This window comes from Paroedura picta, chromosome 2 (assembly GCF_049243985.1).
Source record: "Paroedura picta isolate Pp20150507F chromosome 2, Ppicta_v3.0, whole genome shotgun sequence".
In the NCBI taxonomy this organism is placed as follows: Eukaryota; Metazoa; Chordata; class Lepidosauria; order Squamata; family Gekkonidae; genus Paroedura; species Paroedura picta.
Genome location: NC_135370.1, coordinates 100,697,371 through 100,719,727, shown reverse-complemented (window position 1 = coordinate 100,719,727; position 22,357 = coordinate 100,697,371). Strand labels below are relative to the sequence as shown.

At 42.4% G+C, this 22,357-nt stretch overlaps 1 protein-coding gene across 3 annotated transcripts in view; it reads left to right on the top strand.

The window, feature by feature from the left end:
* SPON1 (spondin 1) overlaps nucleotides 1-22,357 on the top strand; it is a 383,122-nt gene that overhangs the window by 19,027 nt on the left and 341,738 nt on the right. For all 3 annotated transcript variants that reach the window (XM_077321895.1, XM_077321896.1, XM_077321894.1), the window contains one exon: nucleotides 1,332-1,438. In XM_077321895.1, coding sequence (XP_077178010.1) covers nucleotides 1,332-1,438 — 107 coding nt within the window. The remainder of the gene's footprint in view (nucleotides 1-1,331; nucleotides 1,439-22,357) is intronic.

The following is a 22,357-nucleotide window of genomic DNA, read 5'->3' as shown; positions in this document are numbered from 1 at the left end:
GATTTTACATTGTAACAAGCCATCTTGGGTTCTGAGATGCTTGGGAGAAAGGTGAATATTTAGGAATTTTAAATAAATAAGACTAATAGATACAGCCATACCAATGTGTTTTTTAAATAGCTGAATACCATCATGTGATACTACATGAAAAAATTTAATATGCAGGCATTGGTTTGTGGATTAAAGGTCACACAGTACATTGTTGCAGTGTTGATGGTGTGGCCACCCACACTGCAGGAATTATAAAAAGTCAGCCAAATATAATAATAGGTCCTTGAATAAGTGACTTACTTAAAGAGTTATTTTGTTTAGATGCTACTCTGATTATTATAAATTGTACTGGGCTTTCATATAATAGAACAGCTTTTTTTGTACCCTGCTTTTCACTACCCAAAGGCTTACAATTGCCTTCCCTTCCTCGCCCCACAATAGACACCCTGTGAAGTAGCTGAGACTGAGAGAGAACTGGGACTGCATGTGGTCACCCAGTTGGCTGCATGTAGAAGAGTTGGGAATCAAACCCTGGGATGGGGGACAGAAGGCGATTGGCTAGCCGCTTGGTAGACAGGCAAGCCGGTTGGAGGAGGAGACACTCAGGGGGTGGGATAGCTGCCCTGAGTGCGTGTTAAGCACTGAGTGGCATTTAAGCCATGAGAGCAGCTCCTCCTAGGCCTTACCAGAAATATTAAGTGGAACAGAAGATGTATCTGTGCGTGTCTATGCTGGATTACTATATACCTCTGCAGATATTCTAAGTGGATAGAAAGAACATGTGGTGGGAGAGCAGGATTGCAATGGAAAATTCCATATGTGTGTAGTTGGGTATCTGTACACCTGTATTGCATGTACAGTTGTCTCCATATGATCAAGAGCATTACTTTCCCAAGGGTTCCCAGTCATTCATTCACATAATTGTTAGTACCTAGCATGTCGCTATAGATATTCCAAACTCTGCTATATTGCAGCCAATATCCCCTCTAATTCCTCCCCCCCATACACACTGAGCAGAGCAATTCACATCCTGAGCAGAATATAAGAAGTGCAACCTTAAAATGGGCAATGGGCAATGGGCAGTGCAAGACCCTGCACAGCTCCAGATTGCTGCTGAGCAGGGCTTCCTGTGTTAATGAGCGGCTACTCATGTGCACAATTTAGAGGTGACACTTATTAGAACAGAATTTGGCATCATAATCTTGTCCCAAAATAAGCTCTTATCTCTGTACTATTGGTCTTAATGTAACAAAAGGTACGCTCACTTCCTAAGAAAGTAAGCAAAAATCTTGTCAGCATTTCACATTGATGTTCTTATTTTTCTGCTTTTCTCTCCCCAGTAACTCTTTCTGCTGCTACTCCAGCCTACTTTCGTGGATTCACCCTGATTGCTTTAAAAGAGGGCAAAGAGGGAGACAAGGAAGAAGACCATGCAGGAACTTTTCAAGTGAGAAACTGATTTTTGATCCCTGGCTAATTGATAACTTCTCATCAGGAATATGCATTGCATAACATTTCATTGTCTCTTTGTGTAGATGTTGGCTTTTCTATAGCATATGCTGAGGGCACCTCTGTAGTACCAAGTCTTTCTAAGGTCACATTTCTATGATAAGGGAAAATACTTAAAAAAAAATAAACAATTTTATTTATTTCATAGAAAGGGCGAGGAGTGAAGGGCTTGATATACAGTATACAGTAATGGGGAGGAGGGAAAGGGGGAAAAGTCAGTTTTTCAAATACAGTCTCATCTTAACATTCAGTCTAAAGGTAAAGGTATCCCCTGTGCAAGCACCGAGTCATGTCTGACCCTTGGGGTGACGCCCTCCAGCGTTTTCATGGCAGACTCAATACGGGGTGGTTTGCCAGTGCCTCCCCCAGTCATTACCGTTTACCCCCCAGCAAGCTGGGTATTCAATTTACCGACCTCGGAAGGATGGAAGGCAGAGTCAAACTTGAGCTGGCTGCTGGGATTGAACTCCCAGCCTCATGGGCAGAGCTTTCAGACTGCATGTCTGCTGCCTTACCACTCTGCGCCACAAGAGACTCTTAACATTCAGTCTACTAGTTCGTTAATTACAGTGATCATGTATTTCTGCAGATAGTTATGTCTCTTGATAATCCAGGAAGCATTTACAATGGTTTTGAAATTTCTCTGGAGGTTCTTTGTGTATCGATGGTCGGTCTTGCCATCGATACAAAATGTCCCATCTTGTCTAGCCATTCTCCAACTTCTGGGACTAATGTTTGCTTCCATTTCACTGCTACTATTAACCTAGCTGCAGCAGTTGCATAGAAAAAAAAAACTCTTTTATTTGCTTTGGTAAATTGATTGGGAAGAAACACAACAACATATGTTTAGCTTACATAGGAAACATATACTTCATAATTTCCTGCATGAGGCCGTGTATTTTACACCAAAACTTTTGGATCATTTCACATATGGTAAAAGGTACCTGTTGCCTTTTTACATCTCCAACACCTGTTATCTGCATTAGGTGACATCTTACCTCGAACTTTGGGGGTAACATACCACCTGAAAAACATTTTAAACCACCCTTCTCTCAAGGGTTGACATTTTGTCATTTTGATATTCTTTCTCCAAAGTTCCTCGATAAGGGAAAATACTTTAATGGGCTCTTATTTGGTGTGGAGTTTTGTTGAACCTTATAGCTTGGGTCCTCTCCAGCATTACTGAGAATTAAACCTTCCTGAAATCAGTTACTTACTCACATGTACTACTGACTGTAGTTGGAACTATCTCAAGTAGGATCAAAAGATCATGTTGCACTGTTAATAACAAATGCAATATCATTATACTTTTGCAATATTTGTGCTTTTTTCATGCTACTTTCTGTTACATACCCAAGAAATGCATGCAGTTTGAATTCACACATGGTAATTTAGGAGGATTCACTGAGATTTGCTCTGGTTATGATTGTACTTTTAGGGCTGAATCTACATAATGCAGGCACCACATAGACACTAATATTTCCATTTAACATGGTTGATTGAGATGTTTTATATTCATTTACCACCTCAGGAATCCCCTTCAACAACTCCATGCAGGTTTACCCCATGATCTTGTGGTCATTAGAATGTTTGCAGTATGCTCTCAGGGGATAAATCTCTGACTGGCTAATTTCAAATCACCTGAAAGAACAGAAACTATCTAGCTGCATGTGTCTGCTGTTCTCCTTTTACAGTGCTAATTTCTGCAACTTCCTTTACAAAGCTTGCAGTGGCTTATGGGATAATTCCTCCAGAATTTTAAGACTGTATTTTTTTAAATATAAAGTACTGTACAGCATGCAATACATCTAATGTTGACATCCATCAACAAGAACTCCCACTAGACATCACACCATTACCCAAGAGCATGATGTGTGTATCATCTAGCCTCAGACATGCTGAACACTTTATACTACTGATTCTTATATTGAGAGTATGACCTGCAGAAAAGAGGTACATGAATAAATCATGAAAGCCTATATTAATTTTACAGGAAAAAGTCAGGTTTCTACTACTGATTTTAAAGAAAAGACTGAATATATTATTGTAATTGTTTCCTAAACTAAAAACAAAAATCCAAGCCTGACATTTAGGGCTAATCCTGCGTTGAGCAGGGGGTTGGACTAGATGGCCTGTATGTCCCCTTCCAACTCTATGATTCTATGATTCTATGATTCTATGATTCTATGATTCTATGATTTGGGGCCAGAGATAGCTTTGCTTCTCTGCTCGTTGGCAGAGGTTACCTCACTATGTTACATAGGACTTAGTGATCCTGCTGGTGCAGTTAATGGATTCTGATATCCTCAGAAGCCTGACCACTCCCAGAGAAGTTTCTTTGTTCCACTTGACTGCCATTTTTGTGTCAGTCACAGTCTTTCAAAATTCTATGGTAGGAATTCCAGTTTTACAGCCAATCTCACAATGTGCTATTTCAATGCCCACAATAAGCCTCTAGTTTTCTACTCCCCCAAACCTGAAGCACCCCTTTAAAATGAATTGGGGGAGAAAAATGATACTGAAAGTATCAAAGGGAGTTATTTCTGGACCTTGCCCCACTATGTGGAGTGATTGGCAACATCTGGGACAAGGTGACATAAAGGCTGCTGCCTTTACAAATGCTGCTGCTGAAATGACAAGTCCTGCTGAGTATAACTTCTGAAGGTACTGCTGAGACAGAGCTCTGTCTCAGAACCATCCTTCTGCAAACTCCTTCATCTCTTCAATCACCAACATCTCTAGGCTTTTCCTTCCTTACTAACAATACTCAGTGGCTGAAAGTTATGTTGGACTGTATGCAACAAGCAGCTGCAAAACAGCAATGCAAGTTGATAATCTGGCTTTCACCAGTGCTTCTAAGTATTTATCTACTTATTCCATTTTGCAAAGCAAATACTAAATAATTTAATATTACCTCTGATGTGAATTCTGCACCCTGCCCTGCAGTTCCTTTACAATTACCTTAGCATGCAACAGAATTTTGTCTTGAGGCTTACTCCATTTTGTCTACAGCAATGCTGTAGCAAGATGGGATTGGGACTCTGGACTGTAGGCTGAATCCAAATCTATGCTTGTATAATCAGAAGTTAGTTCTGTTCAGTTGGACTCATTTAGTTATTTTTACCTTGGTTTTCTCCAGTTAGGTAATCAAGTGGCTTAAATTAGCCCCTCTTCTACGTTATCCGCACAATAACTATCTGTGAAATAGGTTCTGCTGAGAATGTGTGACTGGGCCAAAATCACTCTGACCTATTCTGCATGGTGGTGGTCTTGCCAGACTGCCACTGGGAGTTTGTGAAGGGGCCATTTGCTCCACCCTTCCTATGTCCCCACAGGGGACCATTTTTGGCAGCGGATCCTGTCCATCCCAGATTTCTGCCTCCACATGAGGCAAGCGGGATGGAAAGGTTCCGCCATTGTGTGTGTGTGTGTGTGGGGGGGTATTTTCAGGGAGGTAGGATTGCATGAAAAGTTTTTTTTAATGCCTCAGTCGGCTCTGCACCACAGCAAAGCACCACGAAACTGACTAGAGCATTTTTCTCTCCCTGGATGCTGTACATAGGGAAGGAGCCGGGTCTGGAAGGCCCAGCTCTTCTCTGTCCACATGGGCCTGTGCTTGGATAGGCCCCTTTGGCCCCCAGGGAAGAACAAAGGAATGCGGACATATCTGTGTTCCCTTGCCATGTGGTAACAGAGGAGCTAAAGCAAAGTGGGGATTAGCCCCGCTACTAAATGAGCATTGGCCCATCTTTTTCTCCTTGTGCAGAAAAGATACCAGAGAACTTTTGGGGTGGGGTTCATACCTAGACTGCGCAAGTCCTAGTCCAATATTTTAACTGGCATCAGTGATGGAATGGAAAGAAAAGTAGCAAGGATGAACAAAGTACCATGAGAACCAAATCAGGCATTCTACAAATAAGATATTTCTTATAGAACCTCTTCACTTTTGTTTTTGAAAATGACCTTATTCATATTTGAGAACAAGAGTGATCAGGACTTACCCCAGACCCAACTGCCGTCATGGGGAAGCCCTCACCGCAAGGAGACTCGTGGGTGGGGATTACATGTCTATGGTGCATGGCTCAGGGATTCTGAGAGGAGGGGGGCTGAATCGGCTCCTCTCCACCTCCTTTTCCTTATAGGGAATGGGGAGAGAGGCACGTGCCTCTTTCCCTCTTCCCTGTCATCAGGGTTGCCCACCCTCCCTCCCTGGTTTTATTGTGTTTAAGGAACTAAGAAATGTACGAGTAAAGAAAAGAAACTTTTGTGGTTGTAAAATTCTGTTATGTGGAATTTATTTGTCACAACTTGCAGGATTTTGGTGTGGGAAGGAATCATATTTGAGCAGAACTAGCCTGCATGCTGGCCTGCTCTAGAGAGGGGGCCTCCTTAAGAGGCTGTGTGGAGCCAGGTAGCCATCAATCATGGAGGGGGGGGCTTGACAGCAGAGCCGCATTCCGGGTAACAAGGGAACCAGGCAGAGTTTCATGCCTCCATGATAACCAGCAGGTCAATGGGGGCACGGGAAGCCTGGTGGGGTGCCAGAAGTTCCCATGCGTGCCTGCTGGAATAATCACTTGGCTGCCTCGTGTCCGGAGGGCCACAAGAAGGCCGGTTCCTTTTTCCCATACTGACCAACGTTCAGCAGTTATTAAATTTGTGGCCTATTTTAATGCCAAAAAAGAAGTTGACTCCATATATTTTGTGGCAAAAATGTATTCTCCTGCAAGGCAATAATATCACAAGAAGAACTGGATCATGGATTTCTCTTTCGCAGTTCGACTGCTGCAGAGAGAAGAGTAAATCCTATATGTGAACCTGTGCCCCCACTCCCATCCTCTTCAGCTGTCATGGAAAATTATGGAAAAAAGCAATCAGAGTGGACTCAGGTACTAAGTAGAATGTAGCAAGTCTTGAGGATTTTGAGGATTTTAGGTTCTTTTAACTGGGGAAAAAAACCAAGAAGGAAATGTTGGAGAACTGTAATATTGAAACAAAGACAGTATCTTTCTGTCTAGCAAACCACTACGAATATTTTGGTGTTAACGGATAGTAGAAGTTTTAATGTAAGTGATCACACAGATGTTAGCAAGTACAAATTAGTGTGCCTCATTTCCTGTAACTTAATTATAATTTCTCCTTTACAATAAAAAAGGTTATTTTCTCCTTTCCACAGTTGGGCGCATTCCCACCATTAATGTCCTATTGCTGCTAATATCCAATTAACTTTTCAGCACTGGCAAGAAAAGGAGATTTTTACAAGGGTCTGGACTCCAGGCCTAGTTATGTTCTCAGAATCAAGTCAAAAACTCCCTTCCCTTTGCAGAAGTAGAAAAGAATTATGAACTTGGGTACTAGCAGAAAATGGAACTTCCTACATATCTCCAAACGCCTCATGAATCTCAGTGAAATGATAATTATTAAGCTATTGAATAGATTTATTATACGGCTTAGAAGCTGCAATCAGCATTTTAATTGGCAGATGACTATTTCAATTGTTTTAAATAGTTACATTCGTATTTTTTACTTAAAGTGGCACTCATTGGCCTTCCCCCTGCAAACACTCTATTAAATGCTCTTAGTAGAGCTGTTGGCTATAATATATTATCTATCTATTTATTTATTTTATATTAATTTCCCACAATTTATGGTAAGCCGTCTCATGGTTTCATAATAAAACTCCTGCATAAAAACAACACTACCCCGTTACTTGACATCCTAACTTCAGTCTTAAGTCTTACCTGAAAGTTTCCCCTGGTTCTACTAGTAGGATGAAGTTCCCTCCTCTCTGTTCATTCTTTCTCCCCCTCTCCATTATGTTTCTTGTTCAGAACTGACAAGGCTTGGTCACTGTAGAACAAAGCTGCTTTATTGAAATGAGGGTGACATGGTATGTAGTCAGTTCAAACTCATGGATTGTGAATAAAAACGAATCTGTAGGCACCTGTGGACCCCAGCCACAGCGGGGCTGTCTCTTTGCCGCTCTGGAAGTTCCAGACCCGGCCAGAAGCCTGGCGGGCCCATCGAGCTTCAGGGAGGCAAAGGGGCAACCCTGCCACAGCGTGGCCACGGCGGGGCTGTCTCTTTGCCACTCTGGAAGCTCCGGACCCGGCCACGGCCACGAGCCTGGCGGGCCCATAGAGCTTTGGGGCGGCATGGGGATAGCCCTGCCACGGCTGGTCTGTCTCTTTGCCGCTCAGCGAGCTCTGGACCCAGCCAGGAGCCTGGTGAGCCCATAGAGCTTCGGGGCAGCAAAAGGAGAGCCCTGCCGTAGCGCAGCCATAGTAGGGCTGTCTCTTTGCCGCTCCGGACCCGGCCAGGAGCCTGGCAGCTGTGGGGAGCCCACACCCCAGGAGCCAGGTGGGAGCCGGGCCCTAACCCCACCCTACGGCCCCTTCACCCCCCCTCCTACCCCCTGCCACATCTCCTGACCTTCCCCCTTTCTCTCTCTCTCTCTCCACCTTCTGTCTCTCTCTCTCTCCCCACTCCGCTGCCACTTCCCCCCCAAATACCCACCCTCCCACCCATCTCTACCTAGACCTCTTCCCCTGCTGCCCCCTCACCACTCACCCCCTCACCCGCCCAGAGGACCCTTCACCCCCCTCCCCCTTTAACTCCTTCCTTCCTTCCTTCCTTCCTTCCTTCCGTCCGTCCGTCCGTCCGTCCGTCCGTCCTTCATTTCTCTCTCTCACTGCCTCTTCTCGCCCTCTCACCTGCTCACTTTCTACCTTCCTTCCTTCCTTCCCTCCTTCCTTCCTTCCTTCCTTCCTTCCTTCCTTCCTTCCTTCCTTCCTTCCTTCCTTCCTTCCTTCCTTCCTTCCTTTCTTTCTTTCTTTCTTTCTTTCTTTCTTTCTTCCTGCTATCTTTTTGTCTCCCCGTGCTGAGCCGGAGGGGGGGCCTGCCACACCCACCCACTGCCCACTAGCGCCCGCTGTATTATTTCTACAGAGGGCTTAATTTCTAGTCTGTAATAACTAAATATAAATCCAGGGAGTTGCAACACATCGAAACAATCCATATAAAGTTATAGGTAGAATCCTGAGAAAATAATCAAAGCCTACATAGCTAGCTAATCACATACTTATGCAATATCCTGAACATTTCCATCCAATCAATCAATCTTTATTTGTTACAATCATAGATCAGCCAAGATTAACACATGGAGAGTCATTAGCATGCCTACAAACAAAATTTCAAAGCCATATATTAGGCTGATTTTAATAGGGCAAGCATAATTGATGAAGTGACTTAACCCACTGCTTCCTTGCAGAGCATACCGAGATGCAAAATTTGGCTACCTTAAAGGTGGTTTCATTAGTGCCAACTGAGGGATATATACATTCATTGTCAACTTGGGAAATTCATTCCTATTGGTTATGTACAGTCTGAATATCTCTGTACAAATAATACATGATCAGATGTTTCAACCATATCCAGTTACCAAGGGCAAACATGATGAGAAAAAGGGATGCTTGTATATCTTCCTTCCAAAAGAGCTAATGGTAACACATTAAAATGAGTGAAGGTAAAGGCTTTTTGGTATTTACAGAATGTAACAGTCTGCTGAAGGGAAGTTTTTACCATGATTCCCTCCTACTGCATCATGCTTGTGCTCTGTCTACTTGAAGAACTGCATCCCAGATTTGCTGTTTGGCTTAGGCCTGGAGGAGTAAACCCATAGGAATGTAGCTTCTCCTCAATAAATTCTCATTCAGAGGAGGCATAAATTCTCTGAAAATTCATTACTATCCAAGGAAGATGTCTGAGATTTAGCATCTCTAGCACAGTCCAATAAGATCAGTCTGTAATCATAGCCTTGATCCAGAATTCCAAGGTGAGCTAACAATTTTACAGTTGAGGGAACTTCCTTTCTAACCTAGTCAGAATTTTGGTGGGCAGGATTAAGGTTTTCCCTCCATGCCTGCTCTTGGCCAATCATTTTAAAAGTTTGGATAACCAAGTTCAAAGTGTCATGTAGGGAAATTAAAACCAGCTCATCATGGCTGTTCTGACAGCTTAATCCAAATAGTGAGAACCGATCACCATCTCGTCAAGTCTCCCTTTCCTGGAGAAATCCCACCATAGTATTTTATTGACCATTTTCACAGATGTGTGTGTATATATTATTCTATGAGCTCACTGTATCCTTTCACAACAAGTAGGGCACAGTCATTCATATATGGGACAGGACACCTGTATAAATACGATCCCTGATACAAAGGTAAGTCTTCACACCAAGGCACATACATAACACCAGCCCAAGGCACTTGCATAATGTTAGCTCTTTTGCACTTATAACAGTGTACAATGGAATTGTTTGCACTATGAGATTTGAGCAAAATATAGCCAGGGGGAGGGAAGAGCCCAAAGCATTATCTTAAAAACTCTCCCCTGCCTCTTCATACCAAGAGGCTCTGGCTCAGTGATACAGCATCTGCTTTGCATGCAGAAGGTCCCAGTTAAAAAGGTCAGGCTGCAGGTGAGGTCAAAGATTTCTGCTTGAGACCCTTGAGAGCTGCTGACCTATCATGGGGAGCTGCTTTATACTAATTCAAAATGCTGATCTTGATAGATCAGTGTTCTGAATTAGTATAAGGCAGCTTCATGTGTTTATGTTACGTCTTTCTGGTACTCATACTGATGGAAATCTGTGCTCTCAAGCTGAAGCTAAGATTTGAGTCCAGTGGCACCTTTAAGACCAACAAAGATTTATTCAAGGTGTGGTTACAGAGAGTATGGTTACAGAGAGTAGCTTTGTATATGAAATAGAATGGGGAAGGGACCAAATCCTGGATACAGATGTGTTGCTCAGTTGGCCTTACATTGGCAAAGGAGAGACTTTTACTGATTCTTTTTCCCAGTGCAAAGAAGCAGTAGTTCTCTGACTGTGAGAAGCAAAACAGGCTGCAGTGGGAGCAGGTAAATCTGAAAGTCCTGAGACCTTTGTTCTGCTTGTGATACTTTGGATTAGGTCCCTTCTTTGAAGGGGGCTACAAGAATTGTGCATAACTAATGGGCCATGTACATTTTCCTGTAGGGGGAAATACAGAAGTCCTTTTTTCCCTAATGGAAACAGTGTGATGCTTTTGACATTCTCCAATTGGTTCTCAATAAAGAATGCATGAATGCTGGTACGTCTGTTCTTGTTCTAGTATTTAGTGAAGCACATAAAAGTTTGTGAGGTGTTATGTGGGAAGGGTAGCTGATTTTAAACTTTTTTAAAAATCACATATTTCCTACAAACATGCTGCCTGTTTATATAAGAAAAACATGTTATGTTTGAGTATGCATGCATTTCAGAATGCATCTATCAGTAGCTAAAGGTATCTGAAGTACAAAAACAATACTCCTACCACCAAAAGGGTTTTAGAAGAAGAAGAAAAAGAAGAGTTGGTTCTTATATGCCGCTTTTCTCTACCCGAAGGAGGCTCAAAGCGGCTTACAGTTGCCTTCCCTTTCCTCCCCCCACAACAGACACCCTGTGAGGTGGGTGAGGCTGAGAGAGCCCTGATAGCACTGCTCGGTCAGAACAGTTTTATCAGTGCTGTGGCGAGCCCAAGGTCATCCAGCTGGTTGCATGTGGGGGAGCGCAGAATCAAACCCAGCATGCCAGATTAGAAGTCTGCACTCCTATCCACTACACCAAACTGGCTTTTGTTAAAGAACAAAAGACGAACCTTATTTGATCAGATCAGTGGTACATCTAGTCCAGTATCCTGTCTCACACAGTGGCCAACCAGTTCTTTTGGAGGTCCAGAAACAGGGCATAGAGGCCAAGGCCTTCTGATGTTGACTCCTGGTACTGGTTTTCAGAGGTTTTCTGCCTCCGAACATGGAGGTTCCATTTAGTCTCCGTGGCTAGTAATCACTGATAGACCTATCTTCCATGAGTCTTTCTAATCACCTTGGAAAGCTGTCTGTGCCTCTACATCTATGCCTGTACATCCTTTTACAGTGAATTCCACATTTTAATCACTCTCTGATTTCCTTTTGTCTGACATTAATCTACTTCCCATCAACATTGATCAATGCCTTGAATGTTAGTATTTTGCAAGAGGGGGAAAATTTTTTCTTTGTCTACTTTCCCCATCCCATGCATAATTTTATAAACCTCTATCATGCCCCCCCCCCCGCAAGTGAATGACTGTAATGCACTTACAAGACGTTGGGATAACTGGGAGGAGATAGACAGGATGAACAGGGCTGCACTTAGCATTCAGATGAGCAGCCTCTGTGGGACTGCAGAAATCTCTTGTCCTGATTACTTCCATTCCATGACATTGCATCTGAGGAAGTGTACATGCACATGAAACCTCATACCTTGAATAAAACTTTGTTGGCCTTAAAAGTGCCACTCTAAATTTGTTCTGCCTTATTGACCTGCACCTCCATTGACGGGGAGGCATCAACGATCATGCCCCAATTCCTAGCAGATTGCAAGCATCTGGCAAATGTTTCTGGGAGAGAGTCCATCCCTTAGGAAACAGAGCTGGGTGTCATCTGCATATTGATGGCATCCCAGCCCAACCCCTGAACTAGCTGGGCTAAAGGGCGCATTGAAGTTATTGAATAGAGTGTGGAGAGAGATCAAAGGAATTGGCAAGGCTGCAAGTAACTCTCACCCACAGCAACCCTCGGTTTGGGACTTGGAGGAAGGAGATCAGCCACTGGAGGGCTGTCCCCTGTATACCAGCATTGGTGAGGTGGTGAGCAAGAAGCTCATGATCTGCCATGTTGACTGTTGCTGTCAGGTCCAGCAACATGAGCAGTGCTGACCTGCCTCTGTCCAACTGACATCCTTCCCCAGGGGTTCAGGGTGGTTTGCAACATACTGATACATTCAAATTAAAACATTTAAATTATCAAAACCTAGGAGGGAGGTGGGATAAAGTGCTATGCTGATGTAGAGTACACAGCATCCCAGTGTTATTGTTAGCGTTCTGTGGGCCTTAATTATTGGCTTGGCAGAGCAGCTGTGTCTGGCAGGTACAGTGGAACTGTTTAAAGTCCTGCAGGGCCGTGATCTCACAGAAGAGGGTTCCACCATGCTGGTTCCAGGGAAGAGAAAGCCCTAGCTCTGGCTGACCTGAGTTTCACTTCTCTGTGGCTGGGGATGATGAGCAGATTTTGTATGCTTGAGCATAAGGTCCTCTGAGGGGCATAAGGGAGGAGGTGGTCCTGCAGGTACAAAGGCACTCCCTGCAAGACACTGGATAGCCTTCACTTCTTTGCTGGCTTTCTACCTGTTGGCCCTAGTCAGGCCAGTACATTATAGATATGTCCTTATGTACCTTTCCAATTCCAATAGCTTCCTTTGTTGAGCAGATCTAGCCTTGCTCCAAAGGTGGCCACTAGAAGTTTATTCTTGTTTGTACCTGTAATATGCTGAGAGGTTCCAAGTGTCATTCCCTCCTCTCCCGTTGCACTGTAAGACTACAGGTCTGAGATGATGCTGGACACCAGGGGCACTCCACCCCAACCCTTCAAACCCTATGATGTGTGATCAGCTGTTCAGAACATGACCCTTCATCATATTTGGTGCCTCAGAATGCTTGCCATTTATCTCTGTCCATTGTAAGCAAACACCCTATTTCTTTCACACAAGGGATTTAGCCTAATTTAACATTTCTTGCCTCCTTCCCTGCTGATTATAGCATCTTGTAGACCCTGGCAGAGTTCAGGAGGCTAGGGATCACAAGCCAGCCTCTCAGTACAGGTGAGGCACATTGCAGTGAATTGTCCATTAGGGTATATAAACCCATCCTACAAGATTACCCTCCTTAACGATCTGTCAATGTTGTGCTAACGTGCCAGGCCATACTTATTCAGAGTCTCAGTACCTGTGGACAGATAACTGCAATCCAAATCACAGTCCAGGTACCAAAGACAAGCCAAAGTCTTATGGGGAGTTCAATCATTTTAAATCCTGTTATATAAATTCAGTTTCAAAAGCCAAGCCTAGTCATTACTGGGGAATCCATTCTTCAGCAGGAGGGAAGGGTGAGGCACTGGTGGGGGTGTTGTGGGATGGGCAAGGAGCTGGGCCGAGGAAACAGGCTACCGGAACAAACAATCAGGGGATCCAGAGCAGCCAGAGCCATGAGTCAGTCCAGCAGAGCTTCTCCAACACAAACCAGGAGCCATGTATCCGGACAGATGGGCAGGGAATGCAGACATTGCAACAAGACCACCTAGATCCTGGCACCCTTTAAGTGCAACTTCTCTGTCCTTGTTGACAATCCCGCTGTGCTTTCTGCTGCATCTAGTCCTCATCAGGGAGAGGCCCCTCAGCTACATGCCATCTTGTTTGACAATGAGCAGCCAGCCAAGCACTTCTGCACAATGTCAAACTTTCCCGCTGGTGTTGTTTGGTACTCTGGTAAGCCCTCAGGGCTGGATGCAGACAGTGGCATGGATACTGGTACTTCTAGTGGAGAAGCCAGGGGAAACTCTCATCTAGGGTTGGGTAGCTCCATTTCCAAGGGTCTAGGCAGGACCTCATCCTCCCCCAATTCCTCAGCTTCAGACTCTGCTTACTTCTAGCATTTCTCGGGGCATGACACTTGGCCCTGCCTCTTTGTCAGAAACCCCCTTGGCTGCTTGCGTGCCCTCGCCTCCCAATCCCGAGGCCAGGTAAACAACACTGGACCTTTTCATTCCAATAGGCTTCCCTTCTGAGACCTTCCTCTGGAGAAGTTCAGTCCACCCTAGGGACTACATGTGGGCATATATCTCTGAACTTCTTAACTGTGAAGGAACTGGGCAGCCAGATTATGTATTGCTGAGGCCACTACCATCAGTACAGAAACAAAAGGTTCAGTCACTGGATGACTACATGGCAGTGCAAAATATCCTGACTTGAGAAAGACCAGAGATCCCAAAGAGCTCCCTGCTCTGGAACCACCACCCTGGCAAGCAAATTACAAAATAAAGTGGCCTTAGATTAACACTTTGGTACCTTTGTGAGCAAAGGTGCCCTCCTTGCTTTTTGCCATATAATTGAAGCTGCTGCACTGCTCCTCAGGCATTTCTGTGGAATAGGCATCCTTTTGGGAGGGAAGGTTTCCAAACTTCTGCATTTCCAAGTTGCCTTTGTTGGTTCATTTTCTTGGACCACTAACACTGCAAATGAATTGCAAAGAATATTAGATAACAACTTAGTTATCTGTCATTAATTACTGTGAAATTTCAATCAGCAGAGCAGCTCCTTTTAACTGCAAGACCAAATCCCTTGCCTGCCACCAACTGTGCTTACTATGTAACCACTTGCAATGCCACAAATGCAATGCTATTCCCCAATTTGCAATGAAAAAATCTTGCAATGCCCAAATAATGCCAGGTCTGCCTGTGCTTACTTTGAATTGACAATTCCTCACAATGCAACCAACTGCTTATGACCTAACTTGTAAAGTAAAATTCTTGCAAAGCCCAAAATCCATGGAATGCTAACTCTGTTTAATTGACAATGCAAACTCCTTGCAAATACAAACAATGTATAATACAAATTTAGTGTGTCTGCAATACAAATTTAGTGTATCAAAATCTGTTTATGGAGCAACTATAATACGAGCACTGTAACCCCAAATCTGCTTGGCTAAATCACTCAACAGTTGTATTTACCCAAGCTGGCAGCAATAACGGCTTGGATTAATCAACAGTAATCTAGTTAATGAACACAATTTTACTACAAGGGTGACCATACTGTGGCTCTCCATAGGTCCATGGACTATAATTACTATGTACTGTCAGGGGTTCATGGACTTCTGGTGAGCCACAGTTTGGCCACCTCTGTACTAAGATGACAAGTTACAATGAACACCACAAGTGCAACATCTGGGCAAAGAAATATTAACACTTCAATCCTAGAGACCAGAACTTATAAACGATACCTGGCCCCTTCCTGGTGGAAAGAGCTTCTGGATGAGCTGAGGGCCCTGTTGGGACTCTCCGAGTTCTGCAGGGTCTGTAAAATGGAGCTCTTCCATTAGGCATTTGGTTGAGGACAGGTGGGAACCCTGGGGTATTATATCTGGTCCTCCCTCCCCCCTGGCTCCTACTGCGGTGGTAGACTGTGCCGGGGGCCTGTTTCCATCTCCCAGCCTGTACATGTAAAGATCGATGCCTGGAATATGGGGAGGAATTTTTTATGTTATTAGTGTACCGCCATCTTGTATCTGTATTTATATTTTATATTGTTTTACTGGTTTTAGGAGTATTTTTATTGCTACTGCTTTGTTTGGGAACCACCGGGAGCCAGTTTCTGGGAGCGGTGGTATAGAAATGCAATGATAAATAAATAGATAGGTAGATGAGTCTCTGCCCACAAAGGCCAAATGGAAGGAGGATAAGGCAAATGGGTAGATGAATAATTCAAAAAGAAAACCTTGTAGTAGCCCAACCCCATGCTCATCAAAGCACATACCAAACTTCCTTTTCATGGCACTTCTCCAGCTTCCAATGCACATAAATCCCAAATTGCACACAAACACACCCTTCTGACTCAACACCTCATAACCTTATATGTTACTCCACCAGATTTGTAAACTGCACATGGTAAGGCATCGGGTCTCATCTGAAACACCTTTGCTGCCCTCTACCCTATCTAAAAGTTCATACTGCTCTTCCCTTATAAAGAATAGTTGTATTTGAGTCCAGGCACCTTAGAAACCAGCTAATTCTTAGGGTAGAAGCTTTTGAGTGTAAAGCTCCCTTTTGTCAGATCTGGTTTAGAATAATCCATCTCATATCTAAGAAAAGTAGCTTTGATTCTCAAAAGATTATAACCCCATCCCCCCCAAAAATAAATAATGTTGGTTTCTAAGGTTCTACTGGATTCAAATCTAGCTGTTCTATTGCAAACCTCTGAAACCACTATATTTACCCCCAAAGAAAAGGACAGTAGCAAAAATTTATCCATTGATTTAAATAATCTACATAAGGATTCCATATATTAGTCATATTAGGTGACCATTGTCCACACAGGCTTGCTGATGAGTTGACAGTGTAATACAACTGCAAAATCTGAAAAGAGGAGAATTGGGGTGGGGAACCTATTAAAACCCCCAAATTATGCTTTGTACATTATTACAATAATTTATGTAATCCAATTAATTTATTTCTGTTTTGTTAGAATTTATAAACAGGTCACTCTGATTAAGAACAGGCTAGACTGCAGAAACTAACACTTTTCCAAATGAGAGTAAGAGCACTGATATTTTATAGTCTGCATTTGTGTTCCATCAAGCTGGAATGTTAGTACTTTTCAAAGTTAGTGTTTCCAATTTAGAATCAGATGACTGGTTTGGCATATAGGGTCTGCTTGAAACCCTGAGGGTCACCTTCTTGCTGATTTGCCTTTATCTGTTCCGTAATTCAGCCGATCTGGTCAACCGTCATTAATCATAAATCAAGGAGGTCTTGATCTTTTAAATAGCCCAGCTGTTCAAGCATCTGTACAGAAGCTGAAAAGCAACTTTTACTTCTTCATTATCTTTAGCTACTGCCAGGAAATTTGCAGGATCAGAGACTCCTTGCTTGAGCAATGACTGCGCTTCCAAGTCTACTTTTAGAGAGATGACATTAACAATTTGTCTCTAAATATTTGTAGAAAAAGACAGCATTGCTGGTATTGCACACTGCTCTTAGTGAAAACATATAAATGTAACTGATGCTTTAATCTGATGATCTAGTAGCACTGTAAAGTTAGCAGCTTCAGTGCCAGAGACCCAAAACAATCTACCATTCAGGAGGCATTTATAGTGTTTATTATTGAAAACAAATTTAAAAAGTAAAATAGTTATTCTTGTTTCCTTTCTTTGTTCCTCTTTCTGTCCTCAGCAATTTTAATGACTCTCCAGTTAGACATTCTAGAATATACAGCAACCTGCCCATATCAGACACCCAGTTAAGCAGCTGATTTAACAAATAACACCTAGTGATACTGATAAAACTCAAATTGGGGTAGTGGCTTACAATGTGAACCTTATTTCTCATCTTCCTGATCCCCCAGTTGTTGCTAAAGATGACAGAATTTTAATTGGGAAGTCAAGAAATCTATAATTACTACTATACCTGATAGGAAATGATGGCTGGAAAAGACAGGAATGTGTAGTTGCAAGAATGATAGTTGCAAACGGGTTTCTACACAACCAGTTACATTTTCCACTTTAATGGAGGAAATTGCTTTTATTACTTGGGGAGGGGAATTGCCAAGGGAGATGTTTTTTTTTAAAGCACTTTGTAAGGAATTCACAATCAGTTGTTTCTTTTCATGTGGGGCCCATGGGAAAGGAAGAGGTTGCCTTTCATTGTCATAAGTTTATGGTCCAGAAGGATTTTCACCAGAGCTCTAGGCATTGCAGATGACCCATCATTGGGAAGTATTCTCTGCAGGAGACTAAATGGAAGGTTTTTGCTAGCATAGTCAGAGACCCCTGTCTGTCAAACTTGCACAATTGGCTACTTATCCAAAGTGCTTTTCAGTTCACATATTACAGCCTCATAGTTGATATGTGATCAGCTAAGAACTTCCTTTCAACCCTTCTTTTGTTATCCCCAGTTTATAAATATCCTGCCTTGTTTCTCCCTAGTTTTGTACAATTTTACTTCCATTGCATTATATTCCATTTCCTTTTAAGCTAGACTCTGTGGGCATTAAATTTGTCCTTTAAAATATACTGACTGTCCAGTCAATTTCTGAATAACAACTCAACACCATTCTACTGGTCCACACAAATGAAGAAGAGCTAGTTTTTATACAGTGCTGTTCACTATCTGAAGAAGTCTCAAAGCAGCTTGCAGTAGCCCTCCTTTCTTGTCCTTACAACAGATACCCTGTCAGGTAGGTGGGGCTGAGAGAATTGAGAGAACTGTGGCTGATGTAAGGTTACCCATGTGGAGGAGTGGGAAATTAAACCCAGTTCTCCAGTATAGAGGCCACCACTTTTAACCACTGCAGCACATTTTAACCACCTTGAAACATACCTGCTTCCACATGTCTGTCTATTTGCATGTAAAAGGTAAAGGTAAAGGTATCCCCTGTGCAAGCACCAGGTCATGTCTGACCCTTGGGGTGACACCCTCTAGCATTTTCATGTCAGACTCAATACGGGGTGGTTTGCCAGTGCCTTCCCCAGTCATTATCGTTTACCCCCCAGCAGCAAGGTGGGTACTCATTTTACCGATCTTGGAAGGATGGAAGGCTGAGTCAACCTTGAGCTGGCTGCTGGGATCGAACTCCCAACCTCATGGGCAAACAGCTTCAAACAGCATTTCTGCTGCCTTACCACTCTGCGCCACAAGAGGCTCTTTGCCTATTTGCATGTACCAAGGCTCTAATTCAGGGGTAGTCAAACTGCACCACTCCAGATGTCCATAGACTAGAATTCCCATGAGGCCCTGCCAGCGTTTGCTTTTCAGTTCCATGGACATCTGGAGGGCCGCAGTTTGACTCCCCCTGCAACTCATACATTTTACTAAATGCACACCAGCGTGGAAAACATCCTGTTCTATGTGCATTCATTCCTCAATGAAGCCTATTTTAGTGTAATCAGAAGTTTTCATCGGCTCCTATTTCACACATTCATGCTTCCAGTATTGATTACCATGCTGCAATAAACAAGGCACAGTGAGAGATTGGTAATGTCCCATAACATGTTTATTGATGCAGGGGAACTATTTTTAGTGATCAACAGACATAGGCTTCTTTTCTGTATTCCACATTGCTACAAGTTCTTATGAAGCCTGGCAATGATCTGTCAGTTCTATCTAGAGTTTTTGGGGGAGGGAGAAGGGTCTGAATCCTCCCTCCCCCCAAGTCGTTTCTTTGGAAGTCTGATGTGAAAATCTGGCAGCTTCATCTTGTGAGGAAGGTGTTCTGGGGCCCCTGAGTGTCTGTATTAGTTGGACCATCGGCGCTCTTCAGCCTTGTTACATATAATAGGGGAGTTCTTGCAGTTGTCATGCAGACAGATAGATCTGTTTGATTTGCAATGTTTAGCAACACCATGCAAATTGCTTTTCACAAAAGCAAAGTAATTTGAAGGCAATTTACACCTGAACACAACAATCAAGCACTGATTGACAGTAATTAACGTTAGAACAGTGCCTTTGCAGGCCAAGAGTGTCGCTTGCTATAAGCAAAACTGATGCTATTTAAACTGCCCAATAAATGTGGCTGGTAAATGCACGTGCCTGTGCTTGAAAGGAGCTGTCTAATTGAGCAACACTTGCCTGACACACAAGAGAAGATCACCCTCCAAGTAATGAGTGTTATCATTACTTTGTGGTTTGTTTTTGTTGAATTGGAATCTGTGTGTGTTTGTTGTTGCTTGATTATTTTATTGTTTCATTGTTGCTCCATTTTATCATTTAGAAGGGGGAGGAGCAGGATTCAAGAATTTCAAATAAGTAAATAAATAGGACAAGCAAATAAATAAGTAAATAAATAGGACAACCCCAAATACTAGGGTTGCAATCAACTCCAGCTTTAAGGTAGTTTGGATAGTGGGGTTTGGATATTTACCCTATACCACAATTTGGAGATCAGAGCTCTAATGAAAGCCATCACTAATGCCACCCATGCAGGTTGAGGCTATGGCTCAATGGTAGAACACTTTATTTGAATGTAGAAAGCATTAGCTTCTATACCAAGCATCTCCACAGAAAGAGATCATCAGGTGATATAAAACTACTCAACTGGAGATGCCAAAGAGCCACTGCAAAACAGAATCGAGGAGACTGTCCTTGATAGGTCAATGGTTTTATTCAGTACAAAGCAGGATTATTATGAATCTAAATATTCAGGGAGTGGGTTGTGGCTCAGTGATACAGCATCAGCTTTGCATCTTGGTTTAAAATGGTTTTTGCAGTGTGTTTCTAGCCTGAGGATTGTTACATGGCTGCCGTGTCTCTTCTGGTTTATGTGTTTTTAAACAACTTGGTTTTATTGGTTGGCTTTTAATGTTTGTTGATTTTGGTGATTAAATCTTTTAAGTTGTGGGCCACCTCAAGATAGCATGTTTTAAAATAGAATAAGAAATAAGTTGTTCACTTTTAAATGACAAGCTTTCTTAAGGGTATATAACTTTTTATTTTATGGGTCCATCTTCCCATTCATTTTATGGGTCCATCTTCCCATTCATTGACATGAACTGTTTGTGATAAGAATAGACGGTGTAAATGTGAATCATTGCCGTGTATCACATGCACATTATTCTCAGTGGTTGATTTAACTGTGCATCCTGTACCACATTTAAATGTTAATGAATGCTTCATTGGTGGACAGTATGACAGCATTTTTTTTATAGTAACAAAGTCATAATGAGGTGTCCTGGAGGAGCATTGTTTCCATTAACTTGTATCTCAGTATAATGATTACATAATAATCTTGATGGGCAGTATCTAAAATTCTTTTTGAGGAATGTGAAAACTGTTTCCTATGCATTATAACAGAGAATTGAGATTGTTCCCAATTTTTGTGATTGGGATTTATAAAGGCCTTCCAACAGGTTTGGCACAATAATGAATGTCTTAAGATTTTCAAAGCCAGTGGCCATATGGTCACCACCTCTATCACTCTTATGAGCATTTAATACAATTTTGAAGATCATCTTCAAAGAGAGGCAGATGTTCAATGAATTCAAAGAGAGTTACAGTATATCCAGATCAGATAGAAAGCAGATTTCTACTTAGTAAAGTCCCAATCAGCAGTTTTTACCATCAGCAGGAGATAAATCAGTCTAAACTGCTTGTCTATAGGTATTAAATCCAAGATCCAGCCATCCTAATTAGTGAAGTGTGTCTGAGATAAAAGGGCTGAAATGTCATGTATGGTGTGGGTTCTTTGGCAGAAGGAAAATTTGAATGAGCCATCTGCTACCACACCAAATTTAATCTCAGAGGTATATTGGCTTTTTAGATCAATCAGTAGTATATGCAAGGAGAAAAGAGATAGCTTAGGTAAACAACTAACCTAATCCCATGCGTATTTACTTAGAACCAAGATCCAATGGGGCTTGCTTTCTATGTTATAATTGTGACTCAAAACACTGACAAATGGAATAGTTTAAAAAGTTCTAGATCCCCTTACAATTAGCCCAATCCCTGATGTTCCATGAGAGTAGTGTTAAATTCTGACCAGCAGTTTTCATGAATCATGAGAAAACTATGATTATGGTCTGTGCTAAGAGGCTGAAAAAGTTTACCAGAAGTCTTAATGGGATTAGGCTAGAACAGGTTCAGCATTATAAATATCTAGTGGTTGTTTTTCATGCTGCATATTCAGGAACAGCATATATCAATTATTTATCTGTAAATGTGCAGAGAACCTTGGGTGCTATTCAAAAGTTTCAAAGGAAGAGGGGTGGGTGCTATATTCCAACAGCAGTAAATATCTTTAAGGCAAAAGCCCTTGCTCACCTAATTTATGAGGGCCTTATAGGTACTCTACATTAGAACAAGTCCAATTCAAATTCTTAAGATCTATTTATCAAACTCCAAAGAATACCCCAAGCACAGCTATTAGAATTGAGTCTACAGCGTACAGATCAGGATTTAGATTTTAACTAAGGTATTGGTTAAAGTTGATGTTCTGTGTGAAGGGACTAACCACTTTGATCTTATCACTCTTTGGCAGTCTGCTTTAATAGTAATAATTTTTTTTAAAAAAACCCTGAGCTACTATGGCCCCAAGCTGTTGACATTGGGATATGGTAAGGCCAAGGAAAGAGTCATTAATGTTGAAATGCATCCTTGAATTGGATCCATGATTTGGAAATGATCTACTTAATAAAACTGTCATGTCATACCTCTACAACATCACTAATCCAGATTATAGAAGATGTTTTACTCTTCTACG